Source organism: Gadus macrocephalus, chromosome 15 (genome assembly GCF_031168955.1).
Source record: "Gadus macrocephalus chromosome 15, ASM3116895v1".
NCBI classification, from domain to species: Eukaryota; Metazoa; Chordata; class Actinopteri; order Gadiformes; family Gadidae; genus Gadus; species Gadus macrocephalus.
In genome coordinates this window covers 7134409-7159408 of record NC_082396.1, presented here as the reverse complement: position 1 = coordinate 7159408, position 25000 = coordinate 7134409, and the positions used below count along the sequence as shown (strand labels likewise).

Below are 25000 nucleotides of genomic sequence, written 5' to 3'. Positions count from 1 at the left end.
GATCTCATGGGAAATGTATTTCCATTCGTACTAGTATTTGGAAAGTATTTTTTTTAATCTTACGATTTTTTTTTCTTTCTAATTCCTCTGCTTACCACCACAGTGGTACGCGTACCATGTTTTGAGAACCACTGTTCTAATGGTTGTTGTTGTTCTAATGGTTGTTGTTGTTGTTGTAATGGTTGTCGTTGTTGTTCTAAATGTTGTTGTGGCTGCAGGTGTGTAACGTGAACACCTGGAGGGTCAGCCGTTCTACTCCAAGAAAGACAAGCCGCTCTGCAAGAAGCACGCTCACGCCATCAACGTGTAGACCTGGTCCAGTCTGATCCGGTCTGGTCTGGTGCGGTCTGGTCTGGTCCGGTCTGGTCCGGTCCGGTCTGGTCCGGTCTTGTCTGGTCTGGTGTGGTCTGGTCCGGTCTGTTCTGGTCTGGTCCGGTCTGGTCTGGTCCGGTCCGGTCTGGTCCGGTCTGGTCTGGTCCGGTCTTGTCTGGTCTGGTCCGGTCTGGTCTGGTCTGGTCCGGTCCGGTCTGGTCTGGTCCGGTCTGTTCTGGTCTGGTCTGGGAGAAGCTGAGGATAATGTTTAGGAAACGGTCCACACTAAATATTCACTGCTTTGGTTTGTTTGATAATATTTTGACAAATTTAGTAATAAATACTAGATGATACATCTGCGAGTGGGAATAACATAGAGACACTCTATTAACATGATGAACGTTAGAGCCTCTAACTGTGCTCGGAACTGTAAGAGCTCCAACTCTAGAACCCTGTTAGAGCTGTAGAACACTGGTAGAACTCTAGAACACAGATAGAGCTCTAGAACCCTGTCAGAGCTCTAGAACACTGGTAGAACTCTAGAACACGGATAGAGCTCTAGAACCCTGTTAGAGCTCTAGAACTCTGCTATAGCTCTAACTCTATAAGGCTATTGGAGCTCTAGCACTATGTTGGAGCTCTAACTCTAGGTCACTGAGAGAGCCAAAAAACCCTGTTAGAGCTCTAATTATAGAACAATGTTAGAGCCCTAGCTGTAGAAACTGTTAGATATCTAGTAGACTGTTTGAGCTCTCGTTCTAGAACCCTGTGGGATCCAGAACACGTGGAGGAAAATGCTAAGCCATATTTATGCTCAGTAACAACATTTGAACGGCATGATATTTATTTAAAGGTGATTTCACAACGCTCAGTACTAATTATTAATATGCATCGTTTTCTTTTTGGCATTAGGGGTCACAAGATGTTATTAAGTAAATGTTACACATGAATGTTTGTGAGAGTGTGTGTGTGTGTGTGTGTTCGTGTGTGTGTATGTGTGTGTGTGTGTGTGTGTGTGTGTGTGTGTGTGTGTGTGTGCGCACGCTCTTCTTGAAAACATGAATTAGTTGTGAGGATGGTTGTGATATTGCATGAAGGTTTAACAGACAACTCAGTCTCTCTTTGAAACATGAGAAGGACTTGAAAAGAGTCTCTCGAAAAGATTTAATTGAGTCTATTGTGCCATAAAGCAAAACAGCATCCATCACATGTGGTATAAACCGGTGAAAACCTGTTCAATCCGGTGTTATGGTGCCCCAGTCTAGTCCCATGGTTCCCTGGTTCCCTCCCAGCTGATGGGTGACCAGACTTCTGGAGACCAGACGACAACATCACACACACTCTGATTAATAGATTTAATACACTTCAATGACCTCCCATCGAAAGGGTGGAACTTTTTGAAAGTATTTTTTATCTTGACTGTTTACATTCTGTTTGATAATGTTGGGGGGGGGGGGGGGGCTTCATATTTTTACCGTAATAAAGCACACTTTGAGCAAGATGTTGGCTGTGTGTGTTTGTAAAGGAATGGATTTAAGAGACATATCTATAAATATTGGAAGATTTCAATAAATTAATATGAAAATATCGATTTAGGAACATTACACGTCCCAACTTGTTGTTTACTTCTAGAAAGTACACAAAACCGATTAGAATAACTTAAAGCCGGAGTAAACCGGAGAGTTTGGCTATAAATATCTGAATATTCAGGACATGAATAGCTGTGAGTATATACATTATTTTTTATATAGTTACATATATTATAGTATATATTATAACATATTTAGTATATACATTAGTCCGCCACCAGAGGGCGCTCGGGGACCAGGTGGAAGCCCCGATTCACCGGGCAGCGCCGTCCCGTCCTGCCGTGATTGGAGGCTCGTCCTCCCGCAGCTCACACCCCGCCGCGCCGCCGCCGAGCACTAGAAGGACACAACAAATCTGGCGACGATCACTTGTTTTGCAGTGAAATATGAGTGGGATTTTAAAACCAAACGCTTGAACTGAAACGGAAGTTAAAGGAGTGTCGCTTCAACGGGAGAATCAGGTAAAGTTGAATTCGGATTACAATCTGCGGTTGATTTAACAACGAGAAGTCGAGTTACGATCCGCGGTCTCCGGACTTTGTGGCTCCGGCTACCGCCTGGAGGCTCTGCATTCCGCCAGCTTCTGTTCTTGGTGTGTCTATATCTATAGATATGTATAAGTCTAAAGATATAGTTATAGATCTATATATATATATATACAGTGATGAATCCAAGCTTCTCTTTCCGTCTTCCTCTATTAGATTAGTAAATTACAGCATAGAATTGGAGTGTGCGGTTATGGAAGAACCGGTCCAGATAAGTTTGCCTGATGGCTCCCGTCCCGGGCCAGCGACTAGCCGGGCCCTGGTAGCTCCTGGCCCTGGTGACCTCCGGCCCCCGACCCCGGTGGCCCCCGGCCCTGGTGACCCGCGGCCCACTGGCCCCCAGCCATGGTGGCCCGCTGGCCCCGGTAGCCCCTTTGGCTCGGGGACGGCTGGCCCCCGTGGCCCCCGGCCCTGGTGTCTCCCGTCCCGCTGGCCCCTGTGGCCCCGGCCCCGGCGGCTCCTGTTGGGCCAAAGTGTGAAGAAACTGTTGACTTCTTAGCATCGTTAGCTTAGCTTATTCGACTTACTACTTGTACTTCTTCTAGCTAAAATACTGTACAACTAACTAAAATACTACTACTGAAGTACTAATAACTGAAGTACTTCAGGGTCACACACCATACTAAGTTAAGTACTAGTAAGTTAACTAAAGTACTACTACTAAATAAGTACAAATAACTAAAGTGCTTCAGGGTCACAAACACAGCATACCATACTGGCTAAAGTACTAATAACTCAAGTACTACTAAATAAAGTACTAGTAGTCACATACACACCATACTCTACTAATTAAAGTACTACTAACTACGGCTGTAGTGTTTCTGTAGTTTGAGCGGCTGTAATGTTTCTATAGTTTGAGTGGCTGTAGTGTTTCTGTAGTTTGAGGCAGCTGTAATGTTTCTGTAGTTTGAGGCAGCTATAATGTTTCTGTTGTTTTGAGCGGCTGTAGTGTTTCTGTAGTTTGAGGCGGCTGTAGTGTTTCTGTAGTTTGAGTGGCTGTAGTGTTTCTGTAGTTTGAGGCGTCTGTAATGTTTCTGTAGTTAGCGGCTGTAGTGTTTCTGTATTTTGAGGCGGCTGTAATGTTTCTGTAGTTAGCGGCTGTAGTGTTTATGTAGTTTGAGGCGGCTGTAGTGTTTCTGTAGTTTGAGGCGGCTGTAGTGTTTCTGTAGTTTGAGCGGCTGTAGTGTTTCTGTAGTTTGAGCGGCTGTAGTGTTTCTGTAGTTTGAGTGGCTGTAGTGTTTCTGTAGTTTGAGCGGCTGTAGTGTTTCTGTAGTTTGAGCGGCTGTAGTGTTTCTGTAGTTTGAGCGGCTGTAGTGTTTCTGTAGTTTGAGTGGCTGTGGTGCGGACTGTGAGCTGCCCTGGTGCAGCTCGCTTAGGGATGTTAGGGAACATCAGGTCATCATGGTAAGGCTTAAGGATGTTAAGAAACTGCAAATACAGTCAGGCTACTGCGGTACACACTGGTCTGCAATACTGGTACACACTGGTTTACCCTCACTAGGGCAGACTACACACTGGTTCACTGTACTGGTCCACTCTGAACACACTGGGTCAATGTACTGGTCCACTCTGAACACACTGGGTCAATGTACTGGTCCACTTTGAACACACTGGGTCAATGTACTTGTACACACACAGGGTATAGTACTGGGTTACTACTCGTGTACTGGTACATACTGGGGGACCATATTCTTTTTTCTGGTCCACTATAAACGCACTGGGTCACTATACTGGTTTACAGAGTCTGTGACTGGTTGGCGGGTAACCCCGGCTGCAGTCAGGAGAGGAACCATGAGGAGGAAGAGCATGAGGGTCCCCTCGGGAGGAGGTTCTCATGAGCAGGAACATCATCAGGGACCTCCTCATCAGGGCCATAAGGAGGTCCTCCTACCGTCCCGGTCTGGACGGAGCCCTGTACATCAGGCCTCACCTGAGGCTGCTGATGTTCAGGGGGATGTGATCTCACTCCGCAGGGGTGAGATCAGATGGTGGAGCCCACTGCGTTGGGCTCCACCATCTATCTACTCTATAGGTTGAATGTCACCTGGGTCGTCAGCTGGTTCTGTAGATATGGTCTCTCTCGCTGTACCTTTCTAGAGCTAGGAGTCTGTACCTTTCTCTAGACTAGGAGTCTGTACCTTTCTCTAGAGCTAGGAGTCTGTACCTTTCTCTTGAGCTAGGGGCCTGTCTGTACCTTTCTCTAGACCTATGACTCTACCTTTCTCTTGAGCTAGGCGTCTTTATCTAGAGCTTGGAGTTTGTACCTTCCTCCAAAAAAAGGAGACTGTATCTAGAGCTAGGAGTCTGTAGCTTCTCTATAGCAGGCTATGCTACCTAGCATATTCTAGGTGCTGAGTCTTTGTGTTGTTTTCTCTTTTCTTCTCTCTCTCCCCCTTGTCTGTGTTTCTATGTCTCTCGCCCTGAGTGGCTGTAGTCTCCTTGGCTGGATAATGTTACAGAGGGAGAGTCCTGCGCTCTGACTGGGGAGGGAGGAGTGGGAGGGAAGGAGGGAGACGGAGGCAAGGAGAAGGAGAGAGGGAGAGCAGCAGGGATCAGGTTTCAGCCCCTGGCTGGAGACAGGCTGTCTGACGAGGAGGAGAGCGAGGCGCCTCCGCCCCTCCCCCGCCGCTCAACAGGCTGCAGCCCATAAATACAGTCTGGAGTCTAACCCTGTTAGAGAGGCTGCTGCTGATAGCAGGCTCCACCACCAGAGACCGGGGGCCAGGAACCGGCCTCCTTCCTACAGGACAGGCTGACCTCTGGTCCACCTTCAGCAACCTCAAGGGAATGTTCTAGAGCAGCCCATTGACTCCAGCCTCTAGGATCCACTTGTTAGGATGCAGTGGTTAGGATCCAGTGGTAAGGATCCACTCTTTAGGATCCTCTAGTTAGGATCCACTCGTTAGGATCCACTAGCTAGCGCCCAACCAATAGGATCCCCTAGCTAGCTCCCAGCCAATAGGATCCACTCGTTATTATGGTGAGTCACACTCATATTAGTTCCTGTTATCTCATTCGATTGGTTTATGTATGTGTGTGCGTGTGTGGGTGTTCTCGCCAGAGGAAAGTCAGATGTCTGTTATGGTATTGATCGGTGCGTTAAGCGCAATAATAAATAATAATACCCAACCATTCATCTGTGACATGCCCCTCGACTGTGTTGAGACACCCCCCTCTGCTGTGTGGAGCCACGCCCCCTCTGCTGTGTGAGCCACGCCCCCTCTGTTTGTGTGTGTGTGTGGGGGGGGAGTTGGTCTATTTTGATAGCGCCGATAGAATCCCAGCACAGTTCTTCATGCTGGTCACAGAGCAGCCATTTTGTCTTCCAGCAACATTTAGATTTCACTTTGTGTACATCAGGCCCCACCTCAACACTCAGTCAGCACCTCAGACCTCTAGCTTGGCTGATTACCTGTCGCACACACCTCTTACCTGTCTGACTAACATGCCTATTACCTGTCTCACAAACCTACCTGTCCAGCACACCTGTATAACACCTCTGTCTCCTTACCTGTGTAGCAGTGTTTACTGTTTACCAGAGAGAGTGAGCTACTAGTCAAATAGCCTCTGTGTGTCAAAACGCTTTACATGTTCAAAGCACTGTAGAACCAGTTCCAGGCAGCACGCTGATTAGCTTCCTGCTAAATAGTATCCGTCGACAGGACAATGTCCGTCTGTCTGTCTCCATGGTAGTCTGTCATGTTTGTCTTCCTATAGGACAGTGTCTTTCTGTCTATGATAGTGCTGGATAGTAAAGTATGTATTGGGTGGAGGCTGTACTGCAGTGTGACGGTGTCTACATTGGTTTGAAGCTGTACTGCAGAGTGACGGTGTCTACAGTGGGTTGAGGCTGTACTGCAGTGTGACGGTGTCTACAGTGGGTTGAGGCTGTACTGCAGTGTGACGGTGTCTACAGTGGGTGGAGGCTGTGAGCTCCTGCAGTGTGACGGTGTCTACAGTGGGTTGAGGCTGTACTGCAGTGTGATGGTGTCTACAGTGATGGTGGCTTCTGTGGGTGGAGGCTGTGAGCTCCTGCAGTGTGATGGTCATTTACAGAAATAACAACGCTGTACGCCCTAATTGATCAATCCGAATCACATCAAACAAAAGATGTGTCATAAGTATGTAACTGCTGGTCTGTGCTAGCTTGTGCCAACGGCTAATGGCTGCTCTATGTGTCTGTGTCTAATGGCTGGTGTGTGTGTTTGGTGCAGGACGTGCTATCGGCTAACGGCTGGTCTGTGTTTTTGATGCAGGACGTGCTAACGGCTGGTCTGTGTGTTTGATGCAGGACGTGCTCGCGGCCAGCGGCTCTGATGGGCGTGTGCAGAGGCCTTTGACGACAGCTTCCCGCCGTGGACTGACACACCGCCACCATGGAGACCACGCACAGGTAACAGCGGGGTCACCATGACGGGTGATGACGCCGTGACAAGATATTTCTATCTGGAGGGTGGAGGAGTGGAGAGGAGGGAGGAATGGAGAGAGGGGGGTTGGAAAGGGAGGAGGAGAAGGAAGAGGCGGAGGAGAGTTGAGCATTCTCCTGCTAATCCATCCATTGAGACGAGGCATAAACAGAGGGCTGTAGACGTAGACTCTGGTCTGGAGCTCACTCACTGGGCTCCCGACTGGGATGGCCCACAGGCAGGGGCCACAGCCAGGGCCCACAGCCAGGGGCCACAACGAGGGGCCACAACCAGGGGCCACAACCAGGGGCCACAGCCAGCCAGGGGCCACAGCCAGCCAGGGGCCACTGCCAGCCAGGGGCCACTGCCAGCCTGGGGCCTCCAAACTTTAATCTTGGAGCCCAGCTAGCCATCCAAACAGGCGCCAGTATTGTAGTCTGCAGGAGGACTTCCTGAGCGGGAAACGGACAGGCTTTATTTGGGGATTATTGATGTCTGGCGTCACGTCTCCAGGAGGGATGAATTATGGATGGCTCCCATCCTGTAGAGTGTGTGTGTGTGTGTGTGTGTGTGTGTGTGTGTGTGTGTGTGTGTGTGGGGGGGGGTGATGATCGTGTGATGATATATATCACACGATATATATCGTGTGATGATGTAAAAATGTCTATCGTTTCATATTATCCTCTATCGTTTATATCGTCTTGTCGCAAATCTCCCTCTTTACGGTAATATTTTACGTCATTTGGACGACGCTTTACATTCTTCCACACGGCACATGAAGGCAACACAAACAATCATGGAGGAGAGTGAACGTGACAATTCTGAATAGGAGAAGGACTCCCACGACCAGCCAAGACAAAATGAGCTCGTAACTAAAAGAGGGGCTACGAAATAGGCCTTTCCATGTGGTCATTTTATATAAACTACCGTAATTTTCGGACTATAAGACGCAGCTTTTTTCCCATTTTTCGATTCTGCGGCTTATATAACGGTGCGGCAGAGGACAGCTGATTTGGAACGGAACAGCTGTTCGCTTTCACGGGGAAAAACTAAGGAACTACAACCTACTTAGGCCTACTAAATAACGTTCAAAAGCTATTCAATCTTCAACAAAATATGCAGATACTGTCAAAATCGGTTCCAAAATCGGTTCCAACATCCATGGAAAACGCCAACAGTTCATTTCCAAGCCTGAAAAACCGCTCCAACACGTTACCTCTCGACCACCACCTCTGTGTGAAATAGTACGTTTTCATAGTCACAGTGTTGCAAACAGACGTGCGCACAGAGGATGTGGCTTGATGTAATTCACCGTGGTTACGAGTACGACCTGTTGCAGTATGTCTGCAATGGGCCCATTTTAGTTCATTTTTTAGCTTCTTCCTCCCCGCACATCGTTTGCACCATTTTCGCCGGCAATATCAAAGTCTCAGCAATGCTATGCAGCTCCATATTCCTAGCACTGAGATAGCTCACCTCAAGAGATGCTTTCAGGGCCCGTTCACTAGCAGTCACAGCCTTTTTGAAATACACTCGCTGCTTGTTCAGCTCGGCAAATTTATTTTCGCAAAAAGCTCTGGGTTTGCCGACATGCTCTTTCTGTGTTGTCTCAAAGTGTCTTTTGAGTTTGTTCGGCTTCATGCTCTCGGCAGACAGGACCTTACTACACAGCAGACATTTCGGCTTCTCCTCGTTGCTTTTCATCACACTTGTAAATCCATACTGAAGGAAACTTTGGTCGTATGTTCTCTGTCTCTTTGGTGTCTGTGCCACAGTTCCTCTTGGAACCGTCTTTGGAGGGACAGGGCCAGGCGAGCGATTAAATCTTTCCATTTTGTTTCATACTCTCTAACTGCAAGTTTGTGTTTACATTTTACAGGTTTGAGCGGGAACTAAAGTAATGTAACTGTGCAGTCACGCGGCATTAAAAAATGCGCCAGCTCAGATATTTGCTGCATTTTAATTGAACTAGATTTATATTCGAGAAAATGAAAGTATAGAAGACAGTTATGTACGACTATTTGTAGTGTTTTATTTAAAAAATAATTATATTTGTGTGTGTGTGTGTGTGTGTGTGTGTGTGTGTGTGTGTATTTTTTTTTTATCAATACTTTTTTTTTAAATCAATTACTAGACATTTCAGGCGACCCCATTTAAATTCCAGGCGACTCCATGGGGTCGGGACCCCAAGGTTGAAAACCCTGTGTGAGCCCCTAATCAAACAAACAAGGAAACATCATTTGTCAACGTAGGAATAGCGCACTGCACTCATGGCGTTGGTTTGGGGTCGGTACTTAAAACTGTAGCTTGAAAATAAAGATAATAAATGACGTGACCACAATAGTGTGTTGCTTTACAACCACCCTCTTAATAACACACAGCAATAATCCCCCGCTCCTCCCCCCTCTCCTCCCCCCTCTCCTCCCCCCTCTCCTCCCCCCTCTCCAGGGCTGTGCTGCAGAACCGAGTGAGGAGGTCCACCATCTGACCGGCCAATCAGCTGCTACTACTGCAGCCCCGCTTACTCCCCACAGCCAACCACAGCTTAGGGGGTCTGGTCTCTAGAGGGTCTCTTCTCTAGGTTCTGGTCTCTAGAGGGTCTGGTCTCTAGGGTCTGGTCTCTAGTGGGTCTGGTCTCTAGAGGGTCTGGTCTCTAGAGGGTCTGGTCTACAGAGACCTGGTCTGAAGACATGGCTCTCCTTCGGACCCTGTGGATGGCCCTCCCATCTCTCTGCCTGCTGGTGTACAGCAGTGAAGGTACACACTCTATCTATCTACCGATATATCTCTATATATCTACATCTATATCATTATATACTTCTATATCTCTAACCTGTAACCTCTTCTTTAGTGATTTTAAAGGTCTCTTTAAGGCTACTACTATATAGGCTAATGCCTATGGCACTTTTTTTTTGCCAAAAAAAATGAAAACCTCGATATTAAAGAAACGCCAACTCGAGCCTTTTAATTCCAAGATTCGCTGCAAGTCCGACGCACAACAGTGCAACATGAATGTTCACATTTTCAACCATGCATCACACACACACACACACACACACACACACACACACACACACACACACACACACACACACACACACACACACACACACACATACTCCTATCAGGAAGCTGTTGACCTGAGTGTTGCCACTTTCACTTCCTGCTGCGGCGTGATCCCTTTCCTGTATGACTTCCTAATGCAGATGGAGTCTTAAGCAGCCCATTGTGGTGTGAAATATGACCCCACACACGCATACACACACACACACACACCATTCCACTCTAAAGGGATACCAAGATATCCCTTTTCTCTGTACATCCACCTCTCTGCTCGGTGTTTACGGGGTCCAGATGTTTACTGGTTGTTTACTGGGGTCCAGATGTTTACTGATTGTTTACTAGGGTTCAGATGTTTACTGGTTGTTTACTAGGGTCCAGATGTTTACTGGTTGTTTACTGGGGTCCAGATGTTTACTGGTTGTTTACTGGGGTCCAGATGTTTACTGGTTGTTTACTGGGGTCCAGATGTTTACTGGTTGTTTACTGGGGTCCAGATGTTTACTGGCTGTTTACTGGGGTCCAGATGTTTACTGGTTGTTTACTGGGGTCCAGATGTTTACTGGTTGTTTACTGAGTTCCAGATGTTTACTGGCTGTTTACTGGGGTCCAGATGTTTACAGGTTGTTTACTGGTGTCCAGATGTTTACTTGTTTACTGGGGTCCTGAATGATGTGTACTGGCTGTTTACTGGGGTCCAGATGTTTACTTGTTGTTTACTGGGGTCCAGATGTTTACTTGGGTCCAGATGTTTACTGGTCGTTTACTGGGGTCCAGATGTTTACTGGCTTTTTACTGGGGTCCTGCAGTCGGTTGCACCAGCAGAACGTAAAGCCGATCATAAGTTTGGGTGTAAAGTCTGCCTTAACCCTACGCTCGACGTAGCTAGTGCCAAACTAAAGGTGTTCTAAATTTAACTTAAGTTGTAACGTTACTAGTAGTGCATAAAGTGTACCAGTGTCGCTTTTAATGACGTTTAGATAATTTCAAGCCAATCATTGACAGATAACAATGTAAACAGGAAATACCGGCAAGTTTCCACCTTACCCGAGTGAAGACGCGTTAGCACCCAAATGAGAGGGGAAACAAAACAGTTTCAGTCATTTATTCTCTAAAATTTGCTTGGACGGTATAGGCGTGAGGTTAAGCTCGCGACCCCCTGGGGGGTCGCGGAGCACCGTCAGGGGGGTCGCGGAGAGATGGGCCAGTTTGCATATTAAAAAAAATAAATAAAAATAATAATAATAATATATATATATATATATATATACGAATAATTATATGAAACATTATAATAAAATACTGGCGTCAGAATAGGCTTTTAATGCACAGCCACTTTGCAGAGAGAAATCCACCTTTGAAAAATAAATAAATAATAATAATAATAATAATAATAATGGTGATGATTACTACTGCATAATAATAATGATAATAATAACAATAATGATTTTGAACATTATTATTATGCATAGTAACATTAATGCACTAAGTTGGGGGGGGGGGGGGGGGGGGTCGCGAAAACAGTCTCAAGTCCAAAAGGGGGTCCCCTGAAAAAAAGTTTGGGAACCACTGAGCTATTTGATGGCGGATTTTATAATAAATAAATAAATATAATATTCCGCCCGGCAAAACCGAAATCGCGCATATAATTCAACATCATCATAATAAAGAAATGGATCGATACGGTCACGGACAATCCGTTCCCGGCGCAAATCGCATTGAAAGTCCTCTTCCCATTGCTCAAAACGAATAGCCATCTTTACCCTGCCTTAGTGTTGAAATCTTTTTACGTTTTTTTCTTTTAACGGTTCTTTATCGTTAGTATGGAACTTACACCAGCTAGAGGGGAGGTGTAAAAGATAAGTTATAACTTAGTGTTACGTTGAAACTATCTGCTTGGTGCAACTGCTATTTTTTTAGTAGAGTGTAAAGTCGAACGTTTGGGTGATTTACGTTCAACGTAGCCTAAGTGGGACCTTACGTTCTGCTGGTGCAACTGGACCCAGATGTTTACTGGTTGTTTACTGGGGTCCAGATGTTTACTGGCTGTTTACTGGGTTCCAGATGTTTACTGGTTGTTTACTGGGACCAGATGTTTACTGGTTGTTTACTGGGGTCCAGATGTTTACTGGCTGTTTACTGGGTTCCAGATGTTTACTGGTTGTTTACTGGGGTCCAGATGTTTACTGGTTGCTTACTGGGGTCCAGTTGTTAACTGGTCCCAGATGTTGACCTGTTGATGCGGTTCTCCAGCTGCAGGGCAGAACCCGGACCACGTGCTCCAGGGTACGGGGGTGAACCCGGACCCCGGGCCCCGGGGGGACGACTCCACTGTGGCCCCCGAGGACGCCGCCCGCTTCCTCAGCTGCTACTGCTCCGGATACTGCCCTGAGGGAGCCATCAACAACACCTGCCAGTCAGTAGAACCCTCTAGAACCACACCTAGAACCACCAGTCAGTAGAACCACACCTAGAACCACACCTAGAACCACCAGTCAGTAGAACCACTAGAACCACACCTAGAACCACCAGTAAGTAGAACCACTAGAACCACATCTAGAACCACCAGTCAGTAGAACCACTAGAACCCTGCAGAACGCGCTCCAACTGCACCTTAAACACGGTACAACTCTGGTATGTGTGTGTGTGTAGGACTAATGGTCAGTGCTTCGCCATCATTGAGGAAGACGAACACGGAGACGACGTCATCACCTCGGGCTGCGTCAAGTATGAGGGCTCGCACTTCCAGTGCAAGGTACACACAAACACGTTACACGCAAGCACGCTTGCACACACACACATGCACACACGCGCTTTTATCCACAATGAGTTCAACCAGGAAGTTCATTTGTGGGCATAAACCGATCAGATACTCACACACTATCAACTATGTATTGGTATGTATTGATCATATATTGATCCTGTATTGGTGTGTATTTAACATGTACTGATCATGTATTGATCCTGTATTGGTGTGTATTTAACATGTACTGATCATATATTGATCCTGTATTGCTGTGAACTGATCATGTATTGATCCTGTGTTGGTGTGAACTGATCCTGTTTAGATCCTGTATTGGTGTTTATTCATTATGTATTGATCCTGTATTGGTGTGTATTCATCATGTATTGTTATGTATTGATCATGCATTCATCCTGTATTGATCGTCTATTGCTGTGGACTGCAGGACTCCCCCATGGCCCAGACAAGGAGGACCATCGAGTGCTGCAACTCGGACTTCTGTAACAAAGACCTCCAGCCCACCCTGCCGCCCCCCATAGAGCTGGGTACATAGAAATACATTATGAACATATATATTACTACACCTTTAACACACTGTATACTACACCCTTAACACACCTTTATCATACCGTATACTACACCTTTAAGCACCGTATACTACACCTTTAACACACTGTATGCTACACCTTTAAGACACTGTATACTACACCTTTAACACACCGTATGCTACACCTTTATCATACCGTGGACTACTCCATTGGATATCACACCATTCCCTTTAAACACCACGGGCCAATTGCTCTGTCAGTTAGCATTGCGCTTCAAAATCGTACTCCATAAAACTGAAAAAAACCGGAGTGAGTCTGAGTCTAATCAGTCCAGAGATTAGACTATTCGGCGGCCGTGTGGGGCAGGTCCTTTGGAGGTTTAAAAAATGACTTTTCTTTCTTTTAACACTCTGTTTTGGTAGGCTATATATGCTTGCGCGTTGCGCTCATTACGTTCTCACCTGAACAGTTTTCTGTCAATCAAACTCGTCGGAATTGTAGCCAACTTATTCCTGTTGGCTTTTAGCTAGGCTCCTGCGCATAATGTGGTCCGATAATGAACACGGGGCTCATAGGCTAGTGGATAATCGTCTATATGAGCCCCGTGTTCACGATCTGATTGCATTTATTGAGCCTGAAAGAATACACAGCGCTGTGTCGCCACACCCTGACTGCGCTCTGAGAGAAAATGTAGCAATAATGTACGGGGAGACAGCCGCTTCCCTCTGCGAGATTCTGTCTAGCAAACAAAGTTTCAATGAATCAATCGCCACAGTGACATGGACAGTGCCTAAATAAAGCTTCTCTTTATCATTTATTATTAAAAGAATAAAGGAAGATGTCGACTTCGGGGTTTCCCAACTGATGATTCGAATCATCGACTTTCAGGGGACAGCCCTAGTGACTTCTTGCGTCACTGACGAGTTTAAAACCGTGTTAAACTCTAAAAAGTGGCTAAGCTAGCAACAGAGCAATTGCCCCCACATGGTTATATTATTCCACCTCGTAACATTTGCTCTAGCTTCAGCTCTTCCCTGATTGGTTGCTGTGTTTCCAGGTGGCTTCGACAGTGCTCATTGGCTGGCCTTCTTCATCTCCATGACGATCTGCTGCTGTACCCTGATCTGTGTGACTGTAGTCTGTTACTACCGGTAATACACCATCACAGCTTAATTTATCTATACAAGTTTATTATACACTCATCTATACTCATTATTAACGCCTTCATCTACATTATTTATACACTAATCTATTGTACTACTTATATACAATTACTTACAGTACTTAACACCAGATGCCATTGTACTACTTATATACACTACTATTTAGTACTACCTATTTATATATATATGTGTGTGTGTGTGTGTGTGTGTGTGTGTGTGTGTGTGTGTGTGTGTGTGTGTGTGTGTGTGTGTGTGTGTGTGTGTGTGTGTGTGTGTGTCAGGTATAAGTGGCAGAGCGAGCGCCAGCGTTACCGTAGAGACCTGGAGCAGGACGAGGTGGTGATCCCAGCAGGGGAGTCACTGAAGGACCTGATCCACCACTCAAACAGCTCCGGCAGTGGCTCAGGCCTGCCCCTGCTGGTAGGATCTTTGAACTGCAGCCTCATCTATTATATACTGTAATGTAGTCGCTCTCCCCCTGCTGGTAGGAGCTCTGTACTGCAGCCTCATTAAATGCTGTAATGTAGTCACACTCCCCCTGCTGGTAGGAGCTTTGCACTGCAGCCTCATCTATTACATACTGTAATGTAGTCGCATGCCCCCCGCTGGTAGGAGCTATGAACTACAGCCTCATCTATTATATACTGTAATGTTTTGTACAAGAGCAATGACTATAATATATATTCGAATGTAATGCCTATGTTGTGCCTGGACCGTAGAAATTGATACAGTTGGATGAATGTCAACAGAGCGACATTGAAACCGAGTACAATTCAATCTGAAATGTTTCTGCTGCTGTTTTCATGTTTATAATTTACTTTTTCATATCAAGAAATGTGTCATCGGTTGACAAAATGTCCTGGGTAAAGGAGACCCAAGGCAAGCGAACCTGTGGTAGCTGTGTAGCGCCCAGTTAGCTGTATATCGCCCAGTTAGCTGTGTAGCGCCCAGTTAGCTTTCTTAGCTGTGTATCGCTCGCTCAGTTAGCTGTGTAGCGGCAAGTTAGCTGTGTAGGGCCCAGTTAGCTGTGATAGCTGTGTTAGCTGTGTATGGGCCATTTTGCTATGTGAGCTGGTTTAGCCGTGTAGCACCCAGGTAGCTGTGTAGCGCCCAGGTAGCTGTGTAGCGCCCAGGTAGCTGTGTAGCGCCCATTTAGCTGTGTTAGCTGTTTAGCGCCCATTTAGCTGTGTTAGCTGTGTAGTGCCCAGTTAGCTGTGTAAGCTGTGTAGCGCCCAGTTAGCTTTGTAGCGCCCAATTAGCTGCGTTACCTGTATAGCGCCTAGTTAGCTGTGTAGCACCCAGTTGGCTGCGTAGTGCCCAGTTAGCTGTAGTTAGTTGTGTAGCAACAAGCACAAAGTTAGCTGTGTCTCTAGGGGTAACGTGTGTGTGTGTGTGTGTGTGTGTGTAGGTCCAGAGGACCATCGCTAAGCAGATCCAGATGGTGCGGCAGGTGGGGAAGGGGCGGTACGGCGAGGTGTGGCTGGGCCGCTGGCGGGGGGAGAAGGTGGCCGTCAAGGTGTTCTTCACCCGCGAGGAGGCGTCCTGGTTCAGGGAGACGGAGATCTACCAGACGGTCCTGATGAGGCACGACAACATCCTGGGTACGTACTGGGGATACTGGTCCTACTGGGGATACTGGTCCTCATGAGGCACGACAACTTACTGGGTACGTACTGGGGATAGTGGTCATAGTGGGTATAGTGGGTATACTAGTCACACTGGGATTACCGGACTATGAGCTGTCAGTCACCGTAGCCCCTCCCCCTCAGGCTTCATCGCGGCCGACATCAAGGGCACGGGCGCGCTGACGCAGCTCTTCCTGATCACGGACTACCACGAGAAGGGCTCGCTGTACGACTTCCTGCGGGTGAGCAGCCTGGACTCCGCCGGCCTGCTGCGGCTGGCCTACTCGGTGGCGTGCGGCCTCTGCCACCTCCACACCCAGATCTACGGCACGCAGGGCAAGCCCGCCATCGCCCACCGCGACCTCAAGAGCAAGAACATCCTGATGAAGAAGAACGGCACCTGCTGCATCGCCGACCTGGGCCTGGCCGTCAAGTTCAACAGGTGAGCCCGCCCACCTCCCGCAGGCCAAACCCCGCCCGCACCTAACCACCACCACGCCCTGACCACACCCTGACCACGCCCTGACCACGCCCGACCACGCCCGACCACGCCCTGACCACGCCCTGACCACGCCCGACCACGCCCGACCACGCCCTGACCACGCCCTGACCACGCCCTGACCACGCCCTGACCACGCCCGACCACGCCCTGACCACACCCGACCACGCCCTGACCACGCCCTGACCACGCCCTGACCACGCCCTGACCACGCCCTGACCACGCCCTGACCACGCCCTGACCACGCCCGACCACGCCCTGACCACACCCGACCACGCCCTGACCGCACCCGACCTGACCGCACCCGACCACGCCTTAACACACCCGACCGAACACGTCAGACTACGCCCGAACTGGCCTTCCCCACCACACCCAGAAACAGTTGTTTGAGTGACAGGTGATGTTGAGTGGCAGGTGTTGTTGAGCGACAGGTGATGTTGAAGAAACAGGTGATGTTGAGTGACAGGTGATGTTGAGTGACTGCAGATGTTGAGTGACTGCAGATGTTGAGTGACTGCAGATGTTGTGTGGCTGCTAATGTTGAGTGACTGCAGATGTTGAGTGACGGGTGATGTTGAGTGGCAGATGATGTTGAGTGACAGCTGACATTGCGCTGCCCCCCCCCCCCCCCAGCGACACCAACGAGACAGACGTGCCGCTGAACCCCCGCGTGGGCAGCCGGCGCTACATGGCGCCCGAGGTCCTGGACCAGCGGCTCGACAAGAACCACTTCAACGCCTTCATCATGGCCGACATGTACAGCTACGGGCTGGTGCTGTGGGAGCTGTGCCGCCGCACCGCCACCGCAGGTAACACGTATACTAATGCTGCTACAGGGTATACTACTAAATACACACTATAGACATGTACTACCAATACTACTACAACTACTACTACTAGTGTAGTGTGTGTATGAGGGGTCTAACAGGTGATGGTGTACAGTGTAGTGTGTGTGTATGAGGGGTCTAACAGGTGACGGTGTACAGTGTAGTGTGTGTATGAAGGGTCTAACAGGTGACGGTGTACAGTGTAGTGTGTGTATGAGGGGTCTAACAGGTGATGGTGTACAGTGTAGTGTGTGTATGAGGGGTCTAACAGGTGACGGTGTACAGTGTAGTGTGTGTGTATGAGGGGTCTAACAGGTGACGGTGTATAGTGTAGTGTGTGTGTATGAGGGGTCTAACAGGTGACGGTGTATAGTGTAGTGTGTGTATATTAGTGTATAGTGTGTATATCTAACTGACGGTGTATTAGTGTGTATGAGGGGTCTAACTGAAGGTGTATTAGTGTGTATGAGGGGTCTAACTGACGGTGTATTAGTGTGTATGAGGGGTCTAACTGACGGTGTATTAGTGTGTATGAGGGGTCTAACTGACGGTGTATTAGTGTGTATGAGGGGTCTAACTGACGGTGTATTAGTGTGTATGAGGGGTCTAACTGACGGTGTATTAGTGTGTATGAGGGGTCTAACTGACGGTGTATTAGTGTGTATGAGGGGTCTAACTGACGGTGTATTAGTGTGTATGAGGGGTCTAACTGACGGTGTATTAGTGTGTATGAGGGGTCTAACTGACGGTGTATTAGTGTGTATGAGGGGTCTAACTGACGGTGTATTAGTGTGTATGAGGGGTCTAACTGAAGGTGTATTAGTGTGTATGAGGGGTCTAACTGACGGTGTATTAGTGTGTATGAGGGGTCTAACTGACGGTGTATTAGTGTGTATGAGGGGTCTAACTGACGGTGTATTCTCCAGGCATGGTGGAGGAGCAGCAGCTGCCCTACTACGACCTGGTGCCCCCCGACCCCACCTACGAGGACCTGGTGGAGGTGGTCTGTGTGAAGGGCCAGCGGCCCACCCTCTCCCCCCGCTGGGGCAGTGACGAGGTAACCCCTCCCACAACCAGTCTTCCACTGGGAACCCCACCCACTACCAGTTCACCACTGGGAACACAACCAGTCCACCCACGGGAACCCCACCCACTACCAGTTCACCACTGGGAACACAACCAGTCCACCCACGGGAACCCCACCCACAACCTGTTCACCACTGGGAACCCCACCCACAACCAGTCATCCACTGGGAACCCCACCCAATCACATGCACAAGTTACGTTAGTGCTGTTCATTTGGAAAGTAACCATTCTAACTGGTGTGTCTCTGTGTCTTTCTTCCTTCTTTCTTCCCCCCCCCCCCCCCCCCCTGACGGTGTCTCTCCCCCAGGTACTACGCTCCATGGTGAAGCTGATGTCAGAGTGCTGGGCCAGTAGCCCCGCCTCCCGGCTCACCGTCCTCCGCGTGAAGAAGACCCTCGCCAAGATGGTGGAGTCCCAGGACATCAAGATCTAGACCTCCACCCGAGACCTCCTCCACCCTAGACCTCCAGCCTAGACCTCCAGCCTAGACCTCCGACACCCCTAAACCCGACACCCTAGACCTCTACCCGACACCCTCGACCTCCTCCACCCTCGACCTCCTCCACCCTCGACCTCCACCCTCGACCTCCACCCTCGACCTCCACCCTGTCCCTCCTGAGTGGGGGCCTTGCTTTCTGTGAAAGCTCAGAGGCAACCGAAGATTTGATTGGAGAATGGGGGAAGGGGCGGGTCTTTGATGCCGTCTTCTTACAGGCTGACGAACTGTTAAGGCTCAGCCTGAAGCCACGCCCCCACCATGATGCCACACCTATTATCCATGAGACCACGCCCCTCTGTGTGATAGGGGCGTCAGTCCGGCCATATTGATCAGTGTACATAGATGACCTTAGACCCTAGCATCACCTGTGTGTTACAGGAAGTGATGTAACTTCCTGCTAACTTGCTGTATGTGTAACTTGATGTGATTCTTTCTGTTTAATCCGTGCCGTGTATTAAACAACGTAATGTATTGTATCCTAGCGTTAGCATAGCAGTACATGTGTGTTCGTATCCTCGCTTTAGCATAGCAGTTCCTGTGTGTTCGTATCCTAGCTTTAGCTTAGCATTACATGTGTAAGTGTATCCTAGCTTTAGCATAGCAGTACATATGTATTTGTATCCTAGCTTTAGCATAGCAGTACATGTTTGCATGCATGCCAGTGTGCACATGTAGGCTGTGTGTAGCTGGTGAGAGAGGAGCTGTCTGGGAGGTGTTTGTTTTCCTCTCTCCTGATCCTCGGTACAGGGGGGTGGCTTATACGTTTACCCAGAAGACACCTCTGTATTCAGTCTGTCCAATGTATCAATTTTTAAGTAAATAACCTTATTTTAGTACACTACACATCTGTGTGAGCCTGTTTCTTCCACCCGTCTCACTGCTCTAACGTGTCTCACCTGAGTACTTGTCTCAACGCTCACTAAACCATTTTGACCTCTGGTTAGACCGAACCCCAAAGACTGGTCCTACTGGTCTCGCCCAGTGGCTGGAGGTAGTACTTCAGTCTTCAGAGACCCAGGAGAATACTATTCCCCTGGAATAGCATCTAATCTCAGTTCTGGTAACGCATCCAGTCTGATCTCGGGTCTGGTAACGCATCCAGCCCTCTGACTGATCTCAGGTCTGCTCTACAGGAAGGTGTTGTTCTGCCTCATCAGCTCTGTTTCCGGTTGTTCTTCGACATTCACCAGGAAGAGCGTTTTCAGAAGACTTATTTGTTAATTTGTCTTTATTAATATGTAAATCTTTTTTTTTTCTACATATATGTATTACATATTTATATAACTCGTTATTTCATATACAAATGATTTACATTGGTGGAAATCTCCAGCTGAAGGTTTGACAGTTCAATTCCCCTCAGGTGTAACTTGGGCAGCATTCCTACATAGTGACCACCAGGGGCGCTAGTGCAGCAGTGCTACATAGTGACCACCAGGGGCGCTAGTGCAGCAGTGCTACATAGTGACCACCAGGGGCGCTAGTGCAGCAGTGCTACATAGTGACCACCAGGGGCGCTAGTGCAGCAGTGCTACATAGTGACCACCAGGGGCGCTAGTGCAGCAGTGCTCCATAGGGACCACCAGAGGCGCTAGTGCAGCAGTGCTACATAGTGACCACCAGGGGCGCTAGTGCAGCAGTGCTACATAGTGACCACCAGGGGCGCTAGTGCAGCAGCAGCACTGCCAGGGCGGTGCTGCTGGGGTCCAGCAGTCCTCCTGCTCTCAGCTCCACAGAGAGCCACTCCTTCTCCTCCAGATGCAGCAGACGGAGGAAGGAGAGCGCTCCGGCCTCCTCCTTCACCTCCTCCTGCAAGAGGTGCAGCTCCGTCCCGGACCGCCTCCTCAGCAGCAGGTGGGTGTGGCCCGGCCTTAGGTCAAGGGTCAGCAGCAGCAGGTAGAGTCCGGTCTGCGGCGCCGTGAAGCGCCTGGACGTCTCTGAGTAATCTCCGCCCACGTTCAGAGACGCTTTGAACCCCAGGAACCGCCCGTCGCCAAGGAGACCGGTTGCCAGGAGCAGTGGACTGCTCTGAGGCCGGGGTGCAGTTGCTGCGGGGGGACAGGGTGGAGGTCACCAATGCACATGTTATCATCTGGAGCACCAATGCACATGTTATCATCTGGAGCACCAATGCACATGTTATCATCTGGAGTACCAATGCACATGTTATCATCTGGAGTACCAATGCACATGTTATCATCTGTAGCATCAATGCACATGTTATCTTCTGGAGTACTAATGCACATGTTATTGTCTGGAGTACCAATGCACATGTTATCATCTGTAGCATCAATGCACATGTTATCTTCTGGAGTACCAATGCACATGTTATCTGGAGTAATAATAATAATAATAATACATTTAATTTAGAGGCGCCTTTCAAGACACCCAAGGTCACCTTACAGAGCATATAGTCATCATTCAAAACTATGTAAAACAGACTAGGAATAAAAGGAAAACAGAGGTTAAACATGAAGAATAATAATAATTAATAACACTCAAAGACGCCTAAAGTGAAGGGGGGACCTCACTAACCACCACCAATGCACATGTTATCATAACTCACCTTTGGGGTCCCTCCTGCCCTGGAGGGCTTCTCTTCTAACCTCTCCGTCCTTCTGTCCGTCCTTCTCTCCCCTCCTCTCTCCCCCTCTTCTCCTCTCTCTGCGGGGGTCCTGGCTCAGGGTCCAGAGGTCCTGCAGGTCCAGGGTCCGGTGGGAGTCCTCCAGGGTCTCAGCCTGTCTGAAGACCTTCTTAAAGAGCCGCAGATGATCCTCCACCGCCCTCCTCAACCACAGCACCTCCTGCTGGAGCTGCTCCTCCTGCGCTCCTCCCCCTTGCTCCTCCAGGGCCTGGACCCTGACCTCCAGCTCCTCCACCTCCTTCTCCAGGGCTCCTCCTCTGTCAGCGGGGTCAGGAGCCGTGAGGATCTGCTGCTCCCTGAGGGGGGCGTGGCTACTGCTCCTCACCCCCCCCTCTGCCGGGAGGGGCTGGTCCGCCATCAGAGATTCTGCTCTGTCTCCTAGCAACAGGTAACAGGAATGAGGCCCTGTCTCCTAGCAACAGGTAACAGGAATAAGGCCCTGTCTCCTAGCAACAGATGACAGGAATAAGGCCCTGTCTCCTAGCAACAGATGACAGGAATAAGGCCGTGTCTCCTAGCAACAGATAACAGGAATAAGGCCCTGTCTCCTAGCATCAGATAACAGGAATAAGGCCCTGTCTCTTAGCATCAGGGGTTAGGCTGACTGATTAGAGCAGTCAGGTTCTTTTTCCCAGCAACAGATAACAGGAGTTAGGCCCTGTCTCCTAGCAACAGATAACACAAGGTGGGCCCTGTCTCTTAGCAACAGACTACAGGAGGTGGGCCCTGTCTCCTAGCAACAGACAACAGGAAGTAGGCCCTGCCTCCTAGCCACAAACCACAGGTGGTAGGCCCTGTCTCCTAGCAACGGACAACAGGAGTCGGGCCCTGTCTCCTAGCAACAGATAACAGTAGGTGGGCCCTGTCTCCTAGCAGCAGATGACAGGAGGTGGGCCCTGTCTCCTAGTAACATAACAGGAGGTGGGGCCTGTCTCCTAGCAACAGATAACAGGAGGTGGGCCCTGTCTCCTAGCAACCGATAACAGGAGGTGGGCCCTGTCTCCTATCAACAGATGACAGGAGGTGGGCCCTGTCTCCTATCAACAGATGACAGGAGGTGGGGCCTGCGGTCTCCAGACCCACGGCTCCTCCCTCAGTGATGTTTGGTTACCGTGGGAACCCTCTTACTGTGCAGCGCGGTGAGGCTGTGGTTGAGGCTCCTGATCTGCTCCTTGAGGCCGGGGATGGAGAGTGCCTCCTGGTAGGCGGGGGGCCGGCGGAGGAACTCCAGCACGTCCTCCCCCAGCAGCACCTCCAGCACCTCGCTGTTCCGGCCGGCGTCCTTCAGCAGAGAGCCGAAGGAGCTGGACAGGCGCCGCATCCTCTCCTCCAGATCGCCGGCGCCGCGCTCCAGGACCAGGGCGTCCCGCACCTGTTGGGCGGAGCAGGCGCTGAACACAAGGCTACCACGCTACGAGGGTACGACTGGGTCAGGGGTCAGGGGTCACAGGTCACCTGCTGCAGGCCCAGCTGGAGCTCCTTCACCGGCGACGCCCACTGGGCCCCCTCCTCCGGGGCCGGCTGCTTCACATCGGCCAGCTGGGTGAGGTTGGCCACGCCCCTCTCCAGGCGGGCCACCTCGTGCCTCAGGGCTGTGCAGTTGTAGAGCACCTTGAACAGGTAGTCCACGTCGTTGTCGCGGTCCTGCGCCTGCTGCGCGGCCGAGCTGAGGTTCCCCTCCAGCTCCCTGAGCTGGCCCAGGACCACCTCGCGGGCGGCCTCCACGTCCAGACCGGTCTCCATGAACTTCATCTGGCTCTCCCGGCCCGTCTGGGAGATCTGCTCCTCCAGCTCCCCCAGGCGGCGCCTCAGGGCCCCCAGCGAGCGGCGGTCCTCCTTCACGTCCTCCTCGAGGGCGCTCAGCTGCAGACAGAAGAAGACCTCAGGAGACCCGGTCCACCAGGACCCGGTCCACCAGGTAGACCAGGAGGACCCGGTCCACCAGGATCCGGTCCACCAGGTAGACCAGGAGGACCCGGTCCACCAGGAACCGGACCACCAGGACCCGGTCCACCAGGTAGACCAGGAGGAGACAGACCTCCTGGGGGGACCGGGCCCCTCCCTGGGGGGAACGGGCCCCTCCCTGGGGGCCCAGACGGAGGGCGGGCGGGAGACGCACCTTGACCTGAGTGTTGAGATGTTTGGTCCAGGCTGGTTCCTTGGCAGGGCTGGGGGAGGGTTCCTGGCCCCTGGCTCCTCCCCCCTGCTCCTGGCACCTGGCCCCCTCCCCAAGCCCGTGGGGGCCACAGAGGTCCACCAGCGAGGCGTTCAGGCCCTGGATGCTGGTCTGATCCGACGGACACAGATAGCAGTTAGCTGCTACTTCTAAAGGCTACAGCTACATGCTAATGCTACGAGTTAATGCTTATTTTTTCTGTAGTATTTAACCTCATCCTTCTAGTACTGCAACTGCTACATGCTAACAGCTACATGCTACAGATACATCCTTCTGGAACCGCTTCTGCTACACGCTACAAGTACATGTCTTCATGCTACCTACTTTCTAATGTTACGTTCTTCTCGAACTGCTACACGCTAGAGCTACATGCTAGTGTGACATGCTACTGCCATATGGTTTAAGCTCCAGCTTTAGCTACATGCTGCTGTGACATGCTACTGCCACATGGTTTATGCTCCTGCTGCTGATGGTGGTGGTGCCTGGCGGTGTGTCTGACCTGTATCATCTCCTCGCTGCGCTGGAGCTTCAAGTCCACTTCTATTCTGAGGCTGCCGAGGTTGGCCTGCAGCATTGCATGCTGGGAGTTCAGCTGCTCATACACCGCACTGCGGTGGCTGTCCAGCAGCTGGCGCACCTCCTGCACCTCCTCCTGCTGGCTCCCTGCCTCGGGTCTCGGGGCCTGGTCCCGGGCCGGCTCCCTCTCTCCCTCAGGGCTCCTAGGGGCCAGTTCCTGGGCAAGCTCCCCCATTCGCCGCTCCAGAAGGAGCAGGGAGCGGTTGAATCCCTCCAGGACCGGGTTCAGCTGAGCCAGGACCAGTGCCGCCACCGCCGGGACCAGAGCGGCCTCGTCTGGGACACACAACACGGTCGTTCCCCGATGCATCGGGTCCCCACAAAGACCATGTCCTCATAAAGAGTGTTTGGCACATCCCCTCACAAAGAGTGTGAGACTAAATGTCCTCAAACACAGTGTGAGAGACAATGTCCCCACAAAGACAAGTGAGACACATTGTCCTCATAAAGGCATGTGTGCCACATTGCCCTCATAAACACAGTGTGAGGCACAATGTACTCATAAAGAGTGTGAGACAACGTCCCCATGTGGACCTCCAGAAGACAAGAAGGTCAAAGGTTAATTTGCAGAATAACTCACTTTGGAGGTCAGAACTATGGGCTCCGTTTGTGTGGTGATGGTTGCCATGGTGAAGTTCTGGGGTCCGAGGGTCATGGTTGCCATGGTGAAGTTCTGGGTTCCGAGGGTCATGGTTGCCATGGTGA

The 25000-nt window shown here is 50.0% G+C and overlaps 3 protein-coding genes across 5 annotated transcripts in view; 2 read left to right on the top strand and 1 right to left on the bottom strand.

Annotated features, from left to right (window-relative positions):
- The window catches only part of LOC132472870 (LIM domain-binding protein 3-like), a 9380-nt gene extending 7569 nt beyond the window's left edge, over window positions 1-1811 (top strand). The window contains 2 exon segments of the mRNA XM_060072686.1: window positions 219-233; window positions 236-1811. Of these exon segments, the coding sequence (XP_059928669.1) occupies window positions 219-233; window positions 236-310 (90 nt within the window). The 3' untranslated portion in view covers window positions 311-1811.
- A 376-nt stretch (window positions 1812-2187) lies between these two features.
- On the top strand, window positions 2188-19743 carry LOC132472871 (bone morphogenetic protein receptor type-1A-like). Of its 3 annotated transcripts, none has more exons than XM_060072687.1 (13): window positions 2188-2362; window positions 6738-6839; window positions 9301-9609; window positions 12166-12328; window positions 12565-12667; window positions 13101-13200; window positions 14261-14354; window positions 14648-14786; window positions 15775-15967; window positions 16136-16433; window positions 17124-17299; window positions 18244-18374; window positions 18711-19743. In XM_060072687.1, exons 3-13 carry the CDS (start codon window positions 9543-9545, stop codon window positions 18834-18836), a joined length of 1590 nt encoding a protein of 529 aa, XP_059928670.1. In that variant the 5' UTR covers window positions 2188-2362; window positions 6738-6839; window positions 9301-9542; the 3' UTR covers window positions 18837-19743. The 3 variants fall into 3 exon arrangements, with proteins under 3 accessions (XP_059928670.1, XP_059928671.1, XP_059928672.1); XM_060072689.1 differs by lacking the exon at window positions 2188-2362 and adding an exon at window positions 5102-5426; XM_060072688.1 differs by lacking the exon at window positions 6738-6839.
- Window positions 19744-20112: 369 nt separating this feature from the next.
- Window positions 20113-24996, bottom strand: LOC132473636 (multimerin-2-like; the record flags this gene model as incomplete). Its single annotated transcript, XM_060073841.1, has 7 exons — window positions 20113-20947; window positions 21466-21921; window positions 22672-22915; window positions 22999-23406; window positions 23663-23830; window positions 24219-24571; window positions 24876-24996. Coding segments are annotated over 7 exons (2133 nt in total), but the record flags the coding sequence as incomplete, so codon positions are not given.
- Between the last annotated feature and the right edge of the window lie 4 nt (window positions 24997-25000).

Coding starts and splice junctions, on each gene's coding strand:
- LOC132472871 (XM_060072688.1), top strand. CDS start 9,543: ATGGCTCTCCTTCGGACCCTGTGGATGGCCCTCCCATCTCTCTGCCTG. Junction 12,329..12,564: donor GCCATCAACAACACCTGCCA/GTCAGTAGAACC, acceptor GTGTGTGTGTAG/GACTAATGGTCAGTGCTTCG. Junction 16,434..17,123: donor CTGGCCGTCAAGTTCAACAG/GTGAGCCCGCCC, acceptor CCCCCCCCCCAG/CGACACCAACGAGACAGACG.